Source organism: Chinchilla lanigera, unplaced genomic scaffold (genome assembly GCF_000276665.1).
Source record: "Chinchilla lanigera isolate Chin_1 unplaced genomic scaffold, ChiLan1.0 scaffold00012, whole genome shotgun sequence".
NCBI lineage: Eukaryota > Metazoa > Chordata > Mammalia > Rodentia > Chinchillidae > Chinchilla > Chinchilla lanigera.
Window position 1 is genome coordinate 23,585,002 of NW_004955413.1, and position 13,575 is coordinate 23,598,576.

Genomic DNA, 13,575 nt, shown 5'->3' on the forward strand with positions numbered 1-13,575 from the left:
CACACAGAGGGTCCCCCGAGTCTCATTTAGGGCCTCCTAAAAGCAGGCCATGTCCCCACCAACACACATGGGCCCATCTGCTGAGAGGGAGGCCGTCTCCTCTCTTGGACTAGACTTCTCTTGGACTAGACCTCTCACCACAGGCTCATGCTTCCTCCAGTGTGGTCCCTGAAGGCAGAACTGTGCCCCAACTTTAAGACTGGGTCTCCAGAGCAGGGGCCCCTAGGCCCTTGCTCTGCCCAACGCCTTCCTGCCTTCACTGTTCCCAATGTCCTGTCCACCACCCAGTCTGCCTGGTCCTCTTGCCCCTCACCTGCCCACCTATTTAAATTCCAGTCCACCTCCTCTTGAGAGGCCTCCATGTCCAAGCTGCCCACACTACAGGACATGGGTCCAGAAGACTGGGTCAGAAGAGTAGCCACCATGTCCTTCTACTAACAACCCCAGAAGGGCAGGGACCACATTTCTGATGTCTTATTCCTTCCTCTTCACCCCACCTTGTCTGTCACAGAGTAGTCTGCAAGCGTTGCTTGCCTGGTCAGACAGATGGAGGAAGGGAGGGAGGGAGTGGGGGAGGAAGGAAGGGGTAAAACTATGGACACAGAAGACTGAGCAGATCAACAAATGAGTAGATTGATGGTCCAATGGGGAGACTGACAAATAGCTATAAGGTGAACAAATCAGTGGGCACAAGGACCAATGGACAAACAGGTGACTAAGGAGATGGATGGATGGATGGATGGATGACTGGCTAGCTAGGTAGATGGATGGAACAAGAGCCTTTCAGACACATGGTTGGGCAAACCACTAAACGGCTTAGCAGTAAATGGTAGGCTGACAAGTTCAGTGAATAGGGAGAAAGATGGCTGGACAAGTCAGTGGATGAATAGGTGAATAAATAATAGTATGAATCAATGGACAGATGTGACTCAGGAGACCAGAAGGTGGTGGCTGGCTGGCTGGCTGGCTGGATGGATGGATAGATGGATGGATGGATGGATAGATGGGCACCCTAGCATAGCTATAGAGAGTTACTGGGTAGTTGATAAGAGAGCATAAACCTTCACTGAGAAGAATGAAAAAGGGCTGGAGTGCCTGGTGATGACCCCTTCTTTGACCCCATCCCCCCCCAGATCACTGGCCAGGTCCCATGTTTTGTCTTGATCTAGATGTCTTCCAGAAGCCTCAAGCAGTCATAGGCAGGGAGTTTTGAAGGTGGCTGGGTTAGGGTGTATGATGCTGGGGTTGAGGATATCCCACCTAAAGGCAGGTAGTCTGGATGGAATATAAAGGGAGAGGCAGGTGTGCTTCTGCTGCTACTATTGGTGCTTCTGCTGCTGTTTCAATACTTGGCTGCTTTGCTGCCTTTCCCCTGCCCTGCCATGAACTATTTCTGCTCTGTGATGCCCCTCTGCCATGCCACCCTGCCGTGGAGCCAGCTAACTGTAAACTGAAACCGCTACAAACCATGAGCCAAATAAATCTTCCCTCCCTTAACTTGTGGGTGTTGGGCATTTTGTCTCAGCAAGGAGAAAATAACTAAGACATCTGCGCTACCTTCTTGGCAATGCTCCTCATCGCTGCTGTTGAGACAGTCAGGCTGCTGGTCACAGACTCGGGACAGGGGGATGCACGTGCTGTCTTCTTGGCACTGGAATGTGGCTCTGCAAACTGTGGGGACACAGAAGGGCGGGGGAGGGAGACAGAGGAGCAGGCTGGGAGTCGGTGGTGTCACTAGAACATGTGAGGGTGTTGCCCATCCCCCATCTTTCTCTGCTGCTAAACACCTGGGCCTCCCAGCAGTCCTGTGAGATACCCCATTTCCTTGGCAGAAACAGGGATCAGGGGCGGGGGGTGCTGTTTGAGATCAACTGGCTGAATGAGAACCAGAAGCCCATTGTCCAGTTTCCAAATATGAATCACTTTCCCTGACACCACAGTGATGGTCCGAGAGGCTTCTCCCTTCCCTCTCTGTTCTCTCCTGGAACGCTGGCCAGAACAGATGACTGCGCTGTTGTCCTGGTGGGGAGCAGCCCTGAGCTGAGCCAGGAGGCCCAGCCTGTCTCTGCCACTGCCCTGCAGGGTGGCCCCGGGAGGCCACTTTCCCATCGGCTCCCATCTTGCCATTTAGCCCAGCGAGAGAACCCACTTCTTGGATGCTCGTGAGGGTCTCAGCTCTGCCCAGTGCAGGCAAGGCAGGAGAGCAGGGTGGGCGGGCTGCTCACCGCAGTTTCTCTCATCCAGGCCGTTGGGGCAGTCCTTGATCCCGTCGCAGGCGGGGACACAGAGTCCATTCACGGAGCAGAGGAACTCACCAGGGCAGGCTGGGAACCACGGAGGGCCATGGGACAGAGGGCAGCACTGGGACACGCGTAATGCAACACAGGCGACGGCACGCACCTGTGTGCACCACGCATGGCAGGTTCCCAGGGACACCATCATGTTAGCCCGTGCGGCTGCACACACCCAGACACATGCACACAACCCATGCATGGGTATGTGCAAACACGTGACAGACCCACACGGAGACACAACACTGCCTTACTGCATTTGCACGCACACACACACATATATCCACACGCACTTATATATCCACACACACTCGCATCTGCCATCCAGCTGCCTATGCAGCTGCTCACATCCAGGGACACAGAGGACAGGGAGGGGCCCTGGGGCTGGGGTGCCAGCCGCCCCCACACTCACGGTCCGACTGGTTGTACAGGCTGTAGTGCACCCGCACGCCCGGCCCTGTCAGGGAGCTCTGCGATGTGAAGTTGATGGTGATGCCAGCCGTGGCCACCACAGGGATCCTCTCAGCGTAGGGCTGCAGGGTGCGCAAGCCGCACAGCCTAAGGGTGACGAGAGGTGACTCGGGCGCACAGGCCAGTTTCCCAGCACAAGAGACGGCACAGCTGGGCCCTTGTGCACAGCGGGCAGAAAGGGTTGCCAGGGGGAGTGAGGAGCTGCACCCCGCCCCCCGCCTCCTCTGTCTTGATTTCTCCTTGGGGTGACTGCTCACCCCCAGAGTCATCTTCTGGAAAGCTGCCTGCCTATGTCACTCTTCTGCTTTAAAGCCTTCAATGGCCCCACTGTCTGCGGGCTAAAATTCAAAGTCTAGACTCTAGGCCCAGTCAACTGTGTGCTGTGAGATTCTACCAAGTCATGGTCTTTGTCTAAGTCTCGCTTTCTTTCCTTTTTTGAATAAGGAAACTGGTCCTTTCTGTCAACCTCAGAGCTGATAAAGGGCTTTGTTATGGTTTTTGCCTGTGTATCCCCCCAAAGCCTCATGCGGCCATGGGGCAGGCTTTTAGAGTTTGATTGATTATGGGTATGAGAGCTACACCCACCCTGGGCTGGATAGTTTGCATATGTAAGGGAGAGGAAGAGGCTGCTTGGGGCCATTCCTCCCTTTTAGTGGTTGTCGTTTTTGCTGTGTTCTGCCACCATGAGCTGTAGCCCTCTGCCATGTGCCACTCTGCCTTGTAACCTGCCAACTTGTAACCTGCTTACAACGGTAAGCGAAATAAACCTTTCCTTCCTTAATTTTGGGCATCAGGTATTTTGTCCCAGCAACGAGAGACAAGTAATCAAGACAGGCTTCCACATGTTGGCAGGAAGAGGAAAAAGATCCAGACAGGCCCACTGCAGACAGATGACACCATGCCCTAGTGCTCAGGAGGGGACAAGGGAGCAGCAGCGCCCCCATTCCAGCCCTGCCCTGGCTGCAGCAGCTCTGCACCCTGGGGTTCCCCTGGGGACCCATAGCACAGAGCTGACGGGTTTGTGCCCTGCACGATGACACCCAGGGAGGACCACCGCCAGCCCAGGAGTGCCGTCATCCTGCTGGACACCCGCCCTCCCCTCCAAAAAGGGGTTCTGTTCAGACAGGGAAGGTGGGAGCCCCCTCTGGGTGGGGACCAGGTCACACCTCCCCAAGTAAGTGACACACCTTCCCAGCACCAGGCAGCCACCCCAGAAAGGTGGGGCCCTCCCATCCCAAGTGGGGCACCCTTGCAGAACCAGTGGGACGGCTCCTCCTGCTCACAGACATTGGATATTCCCAGTGCGCAGAGAGGAGGCCTTTGCAAGTGGGGGACACACCCAGAACATGGCCGCAGCAGGGACAGGAGAGGAACAGGAAGGAGGACATGCCCCCAAAGCACAGTGGGAGCACCCCTCACGCACACACACAACGTCCCCAAGTGGGCTGCCTCATTCCCAGGGCCGGACACTTCCTCAGAACTCCACAGCATGGTTAGCACCCAACAGTCCATCAGTTATTCAACCAACAAATACTTGAGCATGGGCTTTGAGGGCATTCTAATGACCTTTTCACCAGCCCCTGCCCCAGGGGCCGCAGGGACTCTCTGCACAGGGACTTTGAGCTTCTCCTTATGACCCAATGTGGCCAGGAGGACTGTTCTCAGTGGGGTCACAGAGAGGCTCGTGGGGGGAGCTAAGGTGGGGCTGGAATCCAGGCAGTGCCAGAGGAGAGGGCACCCTGATTCCACTTCAACCTGAGCTCTGGAGACTGAGCCCTTCAAATCCCACTATCCCCTCCCCCAGGGACTTGGCCTAGACTCTGCTTGGCTACAGTAACCCCATTCTTGAGCTCACTCTGCCAACAGTTCTCAAAGTGCAGTCCAGGGAACCCCGTAGGGTCCCAAATCCTTTTAATGGTAAAACTCAGGTGACTTTTGCTTTTTTTGTCCCCACTCACTCACTCACTGCCATACAGCAGGATTTTCCAGAGACTGTGAGGTCTATGAATCATAACTGACGGAATGCAGAAGCAGGTGCAGGAATGACAGTAGCAGGAATGACAGTAGCCCCTTCTTATCCATGGGATACATTCCAAGACACCCAGTGGGTGCCTGAAATTGCTGGTATCACCAAACCTAGGGATCAGCCGTGATCTACTCAGCCAGTTATTAAAGTTGCAAAAAAACATAAAATGGTGACACTATGCCACTAAATGTTTTTGACTTTTTGAGAAACAATTTTTTGTAAAATAAAAACTTTTATGCTGAAATATAATAGATTTTTTTTTTTTTTAGTACTAGGGATTGTGCCCCGGGCCTTCACACTGATCCACATCACACCTTTTATTGTTTATTTTATGTTGTTTTATTTTATTTTATTTTGAGACAGTCTCATTAAGTTGCTAAAATGCCCAGAGTGGGCTTGAATTTGCCATCCTTCCAGAGTGCTGGGATTACAGATGTGCGGCACCACATCTGGCCCAATTATTTTAAAAGAATGACAGTAGCCCCTTCTTATCCATGGGATACATTCCAAGATGCCCAGCGGGTGCCTGAAATTGCTGGTAGCACCAAACCCTAGCAACCCTGTTCTTTCAGTACATAAAAAAATCTCTCTAGGATGAACTTTAATTTACAAATCATGCACAATAAGGGACTGATAGAGGTAACTGACAATAAATAGAGCGGTTATAGCAATGAAATGAAAGTTATTTAAAATTCATGAATCAGTTCTGGAATTTTCCGCTTGATATTTTCAGGTCTCGGTTGCCCGCGGTTAAGTGATACTGGAGTGAGAGGGAGCTGCTGTAATAAACACTTTTAAATTTTCTAAGGTTTAATTTCCCACACTGTGAATGTAGATATATAATCTGTATAAGCAAAAGCTCTTCAGGGTGCTCTGTCCTTTTAAAGACGGTTAAAGGTGTCCCACATTGAACATTTTGAAAACCTTAACCCGGCACCAAGATTCTCACAAACCGGCTGCACCGGATATGAATGAGACGCCACCAGGAGGCGCCCCGGAGCAAGCCTGGCTCCTCCCGCCCGTCTTAAACTGTGGAAACGGGTTTTTGGTGTGCATAAACATGTTGTGTAGGTTGCTACGCTAGAGACAGCTCCAGGAAGTGGACAGGGGAGCTAGGGGCTGGCAAACACCGGGCAGGGGAAAGGAGGAGCCGGTGTGTCACCAGCACTCAGATGTGGGGAGAGAGGGGAGGAAGCAGAGCCAGCCGGAGGGGAGTGGGCCCCTTCCACCTAAAAGCCGAAATGCCATCTTGATCTGTGGGCAGAGGGCTGAGGCTCCAGTCCCTGCCACAGGACGATCTCCCTCTCGGTGACCCCAAGAATCCTGGGGTCAGCCCTCGGCTGATGCAGCCTTCCCAGGATGCTCAACCCTACAGCCTGGGCCCCTGCCTGCAGGGGTCCGGGGATCCAGGGGGACCCTCGCCTTGACAAGAGTTTGCAGGGCTGCTGAATTACTTTTACTGTAGCTGCCAGCTAATCTCACATGATAAAAATAAGAAACCCCAGAAACGTAGGCTGGGACAAGAAGGCTAGGCATAGAGCCCTGGCGGGTGGGACCCCAGCTCTCCCTGGGCATCCACCTTGAGGAGCCTCACTCTGGCCGGGCCCCTTGGCCCAGTGGAGTTTCTGGTTCCTGCTGCAGAACCTTCGCGGTAAGGAGCCTGTCCCTGGCCCTCTGTCCCTCCTGTCCACCAAGCCCTCTCCAGGGAGTGCCGGGGCTGACCAGGTTGCCCCCCCTCATCCCGCTGCCAGGCACTGGGCGTCAGAGGCACACGCTGCACCGAGCGACCTGCTCAGCCTTGGGTACCAAGGAATTGGAGAAATACTGGAAGGACGGATGGGAAGGTAACTGAGTGTGAAAGAAGAGAGGGAGGGAAGAAAGAGGAGAAGGAAGGAAAAGAGGAAAGGAAGAAAGGAAAGATGAGCTCATACATGCCCTTTCCTAAGGACAGGCTACAGGGAAGGGAGTGAGGGAAGACAGCCACTAAAGAGGAACAGCAAGCTGGGCACGGTGGCAGACGCCTGTGATCCCAGCACTCTGGGAGGCTGAGGCAGGAGGATCGTAAGTCCAAACCTAATCTGGCAATTTAGTAGCTTAGCAATACCTTGTCTCAAAAAAAAAAAAGAAAAAGAAGAAAGGAAGAAAGGAAGAAAGGAAGAAAGGAAGAAAGGAAGAAAGGAAGAAAGGAAGAAAGGAAGAAAGGAAGAAAGGAAGAAAGAAAGAAAGAAAGAAAGAAAGAAAGAAAGAAAGAAAGAAAGAAAGAAAGAAAGAAAGAAAAGAAACGGACTGAGATGTAGCTCAGTGTGAAGGCCCTGGGTTCCATCTCCAGTACTAAAGAAGAAAAAGGAACAGCGGTCTCCAACATGGTGACCAGAGCCCCAGACCTGGCCCTGCCCAGCTGAGCCTTGAGCCCGGCTGTGCTCCCTGAACAAGCTGTGTGACCTCCAGTACCTGGCACTGCCTCAGCAAGCCTTAGGTCTCACACCAGCCAAATGAGGCAACAGCCTCCCCCACCCCCAGCGTGGGGAGTCTCAGGGACACCTGACAAGTAGCTTTGGGGACAGCACGGGCTGCACGCCCAGCCTGTGCGCCCCAGTGGGTGAAGCTGCAGCGCCACCTCCAGCACGGTGGCCAATTGCAGGTGGGAACAAATGGGCCACAGAGCCAGGCCAGGCCCCAGGGGACCCGAGGGCCTCCTGACCTCACATCTGGGAGCCAGGGGAAATGTCTGAGCAGGTCACAAGGGAAGTGACATCACAGGAGAGGAAGCCGGTGAGGGGCAGGTTCCCGGAAAGGGGGAAGACTGCTGTGGTAGCGCCAGCTGGAGCGGGTTCTGCGAAACCAGCAGCCAGTGGCCGGATCTCCCGGGGACAAGTCTCCGCACCGCCCCTAGGCCACAAAAGGGCAGGAGGGCTGGGCCGGGTCAGGAGAAAACAGGTCGGGGGAAGGGGACAAAGGGCTCAGAGTCCCATGCACCACACGGGCACCTGCGTATTCGGACCCCTGTCCCTGTCCCTGACCCAGCCTGTGTCTCCCCACCCACTGCCTTTCTGGGCCCAGGACTGGGCCTTCCCCTCCGCAAACCCTTCCCCAGACCTCTCCTGCCTCTGCCACCCACACAGCAGATTTCCCAGCAAATGCTCAAAGAATTTCTCAGCAGCCACAGAGGACGATGGTTATCAAACCCGCACCACAACGAGAGGTGAGGGCTGGCCGGGCTCCTGCCTGGCAGGTTCCACCCGTGGCCCCCTTCTCACACCAGGCAGCACTGGAGCCTGCGGAAGGTGACAGGCTTCTTCCCCTGGGGACCCCAGGCCCTAGCGGAGGTCTCAGAAGACGGGGCTGGGTTTCCCAGGCTGCTCTTGGAGGGTTGGGCAGAGAGCCTGGAGACAGCCGGCTCTCCCATCTGGGGACTGCAGACACGCCTGGGCTCAACTCTGGCTTCACAAGCTGGGTAACCTGGCACAAATTGCTTCACCTGTCTGTGCCTCAGTTTCCTCACTGGCTGCTATAGTTAGGCTGTGTCCCTGGAGTTCGGGTGTTGGAAACTTAATCCCCAAAGGCATATTTGGAGGTAAGAGGTGATTGGGTTACGGGCTCAGCTCTCATGAGTAGATTAACCCACTTGCAAGTTAGTGGCTGAACAAATGAATGAGTTAACGGGTTGTCCTGGGCCCAGGTCTGTTATAGAAGAAGCCAGTCTGGCTGTGCCCATCACATGACATCCTCCCCCTGCTATGATACAGCATGAAGCCCTGCAGACACCAGTCCTCACCCTTGAACTTGCCAGCTTCCAGCACCGTGAGCCAAATAAACCTCTGTTCTTCATAAACTACTCAGTCTCAGGGGTTTTGTTACAGCTACAGAAAAGACCAGGCACTGTCATGAGTACCCATGTCCTCCCTGCAGTCTTGAGAATCGGGGAGATGGCACTGTAACCCCTCAGCTTTGTGCCTGCCCAGTGCAACTGTGTGGTTGGTGCCACACGGAGCTGCGCCTTCTCGAGGCCTGAGCATGCCAACATTCTGCCCCAAAGGCTCATCTAGCCTACAGTGGGAAGAAGGCCTGTTTCATGCCCCAGTTTTTTTTTGAGGGGGGAGTGCTGGGGATGGAATCCAGAGCCTCACACAAGCTAGGCGAGGGCTCTAACCCTGGGCTGCATCTAGCCCTTGCAGTCAAATTTGTGATGCGTTCCCTCAGGCTGGGAGAAGAGTCCTTGCCCATACAGGAAGTAGAGGGGCCGGGCTTTGAACCCTGGTCCATCTGGTCTCAGTACTTCCGCTCTCTCCTCCTTGCTGCCCTGATCTGGAATGACATTTTCCTGGGAATTAGAAAACAAACCTGACTGGGATGACATCTTTCTGTGGAGTGGATGATCACACCTTGGGGCCCTGGGCTCAGCCCTTCCCGGGTCTCAGTTTCCCCACCTGTACATAAGCAAGGGTGGGTCTCTGTAATCGGTCCATCCCATACTTCCTGTAGTTCAGTGTGGCTTGAAGACCCTACGAGACCCTCTCCAGGCCACTGGCGTCCACTGTGGGGCCTGGAAAACAGCCTTGTCCACAGAACTGTGGCTCATGGACCTGTCTCAAGGGACTCTGGGCCCCTGACACCAAAGGATGAGCCCTGCCCTCCTCAGCATGGATGGCAGCCTAGGGGGTCCCTCAGGAGCTCCAGGAAGGAGCAGGGCAGCCACACCCCGAAATGTCCCCTCTCCCATTGCAGGAGTGCTGGGAGAGCCCTCTGCTTCCCAGACAGTGCACACCTGAAGTCACACCGGCAGCCTGGCACCCCAATGGCACAGGCTCGAGTCACATCACGGCGTTTCTCCTTCCTTTTAGTCACAGTCCCTGACCGGCTGCAAAAATCCCAGGGAGGAAAAGCACATCAGTCAAGCCCGCCAGTCACCGTCACCTCTGGTCTGGGGGATCCCTTTACAGGACCTGCCCACAGGCAAAGTACACGTTGTGAACGGGATGCGACCGCCAGGATCTGAAGATCCTAGAGGCCTGGAACCTCCTCTCGCCCCACATAAGAAGGTTACACACTCGAAACCTCACAGTCAAGAAAACAAGGGGTTCTAGAGGTACATTCTAGAGGGCCAGCCCATGATGCTCCTGAGTCCCAGAGTGACAAGGACAGTGGCCCTCCTGCTCTAGATGCAAACCTTCTACTCAGCATCCCTGAGGAGACAACCTTCACCCGGGGCTTGAGCGGGAAGGGTCCCCAGTTCTGCAAGGGCTGCTAGAGTCCCTTTCTCCCCAGCTCCCCAGGCATCTCAGCACCTCCTGTCTCCCTCTGCAGGACAACCCTCACCCATCTGAATGTCCCCTTGACTTTCCTAGGTCCCCCCTCTCCCCAGATGGTGGAAAACACGGCTACACTTCCTTTGTCCTTCACCTGCCCTCTGTCCACCCTGGTCCTTTGGCAGGGTGGCGGTGGCTTTTGGTCACCTGCAGGGGACATTTCCCAGCCCTCTTCCTCCTGGTCACACTGTGGCCACACAGACCCTGGCCACTGCGCCTGGCACCACAGACCCCTCAGCCTGCTGCCCCTGGCCTCGAGGAACTCATTTCTTAGCCAGAAACCTCCTTTCCGGGGGCCCCAAGGGTGCAAGCTGGGACAAGCGTGGATCCCTGCAGGAGGTGCAGGGACGCAAGGCCTGTGGAGGTGGGCTGCACAAACCGGGAGCCAGGGCAGGGGAAAAGGCGCCTCGCTGCACTTGAGTGTGTCTGGGGGCTCTCGAGCCTAGTCCCCCACATCACCTCCCTGGGTCTGCATGTTGGACATGGGGTTACAGCAGCCAAGGACATGAAACCGGTTCACCCCAATTTGGAGCCTCAGGCGAGGAGGCTGACTGCCAGGCGTCCAAAGCCTGTGGATCCAGGAGAGGCGGGGCCAGGGGCGGAGCTCACTCGAGTGGGCGGGGCCAAGATCCACAGCCGGGCTTCAGCCCCGCCCCTGCTAGCTCCCCTCCGCTGTCCTGGAGGCCAGGAACTTGGGTCCTATGAGGCACCTGGCAGGGGTGGCGCAGGGACAGACAGGCAGGTACCTCCTGTTCTGTATCGTCCACTGTCCCTGAGTGCACGGCAGGCCATACTTCTGTCTCCGCAGAGCATAGGCATCAAACCAGAGGGCCAAGCCATAGTCCAGAGACGGCACCTGGCAGGTAGGAGAGCAACAACATAGGGTATGGCCAAGCTGGTGCACCCACCTCCCCAGAGGGCACAGGGAGAAGGCCACGCAGAGCCCCAGCTGGGGCTGAAATCTGTCAGTCACTCAACAAACAGGCATCACGGTAAGCCACAGAGGCTACAGCCGCCCCCCACCCCCACCCCTGTGGCCTGCCCAGGGCTCAGCCTCTGGGATCTATGGAGCAACCAGCGCAGAAGACAAGAGGGGTGTGGGCTCACCGTGAGATGCCAGGAGCAGTGGGTGCTGGGAGAGTAGTAGCTGGGGAAGTAGGGGGTGCTCAGGGCACCCTGCGGGTCCAGCCGGCCCTCTAGTGTCAGGTTCACCTGGCAGGCTGAGCCAGGGGCAACCGTTATGCAGGGCCCCTAACCCCACCCTGCCCTGAATACCTCCCACCAGGTGGGGCAGCTTGCAGCCCACCACCCCACCACCTCCAAAATGAGCCTCAGTTTCCTCATCTGTAAAAAACGGGAACAAGAATAGTACCAAAGGTGAGCAGATTGCATAGATAAAATGCTCAAACAGCCCAGCATGCTAAGTGCTCAATAAACGCTATCGTGTTGATAGTGATGGTGATAGTGATATTGGTAGTTCAGCTCTCAGCAGTTGACAAAATGCATTCACAGCTGTGCGGGCCTCTCAGCTGTGGTGCCTGGGAGGGAGGTTCACAGATGAGGTTCAGAGGGGCTGGGGTGGAGCTCAGTGGCACAGCAATTTCCTAACCCAGGGAGGCCCCGGGTTCAGGCCCCAGCACGGCAAAATGAAAACAATGAGGTTGGGAGGAGAGGGGCAGCTCGGCTGAGGAGCCCAGGGCGGGCGGGCGGGGTCTCCGCAGCTGCTCTGGATGCTTCTCCATGGGGCAAGGTCGCCAAACACCGGAGACTGTCAGAGACCCCGGGAATGGAGCCGGCTGTCGCTCCCCGGGGCCTGCAGGACCCGGGAAGGCCTGTTCCGGGGAGGCCCAGTTCCCTGTCCCGCCTCAGGGAGCCTCACCTTGGAAAGCCACGGGCTGCACAGAGAGCATGAAGGGGTCCACGTAGCTGTGCAGACCCTTCTTCCACACCACCGCCATGACGGGGCCTGAGGCCAGCACCTCCACCACCGGCTCCTGGCGACTGCAGCCGTAGACCCTGGCAGAAAAGAAGAATGGCAAGGGTGTGCGGGGTGTTTGCGGGGGTGTAGGCAGGTCAGGCAGCAGGGCTGGCAACTGGAGGGACAGGGGGATACATGGGGAATCTATGTGTACATCCGGGTCCTAGGCCCAGATCTATGACCGGAGGCTGTGTGTCCAACCGTAGGTGTCTCCCCTTGTCTGGGCCCAGAAAGTAACCAGAGTCCCTGTAAAAGTCAGACCAGCTCCTCAGATAAGAGGAAAGAGTTACGCAGACTTGGAGTTTACAATTCAGCTACAACAGTAAACCTAGTCCCGTGGCAGCTACCTTCCACCCCCTGCATCACCTGAGACCCCTGAGCAGGAGTGGCAGGGTGGCAGCTGCACGAACCACCACTCTGGCTGCGCACACCCTGGCTGCTGGCCTTACTCTGGTCTGGACAGGGAGAAATCAAGCGTGTGGTCCAGTGACGCCGGGACTACAGCCTGGTGCCTGCGGGGCTCTGAAGGGATAAGAGAGTCTTAGAACCCGGAACTTGAGAAGTCTGCAGTGTCAGCCCAGAAAGACTTCCCGAGCAAGGTCAACTCCTGGGTTTCCAGAGGAGGAAACTGAGGTCCCAGCGATCCGTGACAGGGCCAGGCATGTGCTCAGTGCTGCTGACAGCTGGCCCCTCCATGTCCTCAGGTGCCCCCGATATGCCCATCTCAGGTGGGGGTGCCCCCACCCCGACCCTCGCACCCACCTCCAGAGCCCTTGCCCTGGAGGCTGAGGCACCGGAAGAAATGGCCCTGCCTGCCTAGTGTGTGCGGGCCAGCAGCCAGCAGTGTGTGGCTCCGCCTCGATGGAGAAAGGGGGCCTCTTCGGGGGGGTGGGGCGGTGGAGACACCCTGGCTGGTTAGTACCCAGGGTCTGCAGCCTGGCAGAGAAGTGCGCGGCCCCAGGAGCCTCCCAGGGGCGTCCACCCGGCCTCTGCCTCAGTGTGGCAGGGAAATAAGAGGCTTCTATCCCCCGCAGCAGGCTGTTGGGTCCTCTGCTGGGGCCCCACCCGGCCACACACTGCACCCTCCCCTCCCCCCGTGGGTTCGTCTCCTGGGGGTGTGGGATTAAGACACGAGGGGACCCGGGAGTGCGTCATCTTTAGCGGGAGCATCGGTTTCGGCGCCTGGGCGTTTCTTACTAGCTGTCCCTGGAGCCACTGTGGAGAAAGCCTGGGAACCCAGAGACAAACTGCGTGGTCCGGGCCGGCGGAGGGTCCTACGCACTGGGCCCCTTGCCCACTCCTAGCGCAACTCTGGGGAAGTGTGAGAAACCGGGAGAAGGGTCAAGGCTAAGCGGGGTAGTAAGTCTCCTCCCGGGCTGCGGGGACGTGGCAGCGGCACCGGAGAAGCCCCAGGGAAAGCCCGGGAGCCCCACATCTGCCGGCCTGGAAGTCAGGTGGTGTCAAGAAGCAGCCCCCACACGCTCGACTGAGTCAGTGGGGCAG

The 13,575-nt window shown here is 56.5% G+C and overlaps 1 protein-coding gene across 2 annotated transcripts in view; it reads right to left on the minus strand.

Annotated features, from left to right (window-relative positions):
* Tmprss6 (transmembrane protease, serine 6) overlaps positions 1-13,575 on the minus strand; it is a gene marked incomplete in the record, with an annotated part of 35,332 nt that overhangs the window by 5,056 nt on the left and 16,701 nt on the right. The window contains 7 exon segments of one of the 2 annotated variants that reach the window (XM_013511592.1): positions 1,558-1,671; positions 2,226-2,324; positions 2,704-2,849; positions 9,554-9,646; positions 10,841-10,950; positions 11,202-11,314; positions 11,974-12,110. In XM_013511592.1, the coding sequence (XP_013367046.1) occupies positions 1,558-1,671; positions 2,226-2,324; positions 2,704-2,849; positions 9,554-9,646; positions 10,841-10,950; positions 11,202-11,314; positions 11,974-12,110 (812 nt within the window). 2 annotated transcript variants of the gene reach the window in all.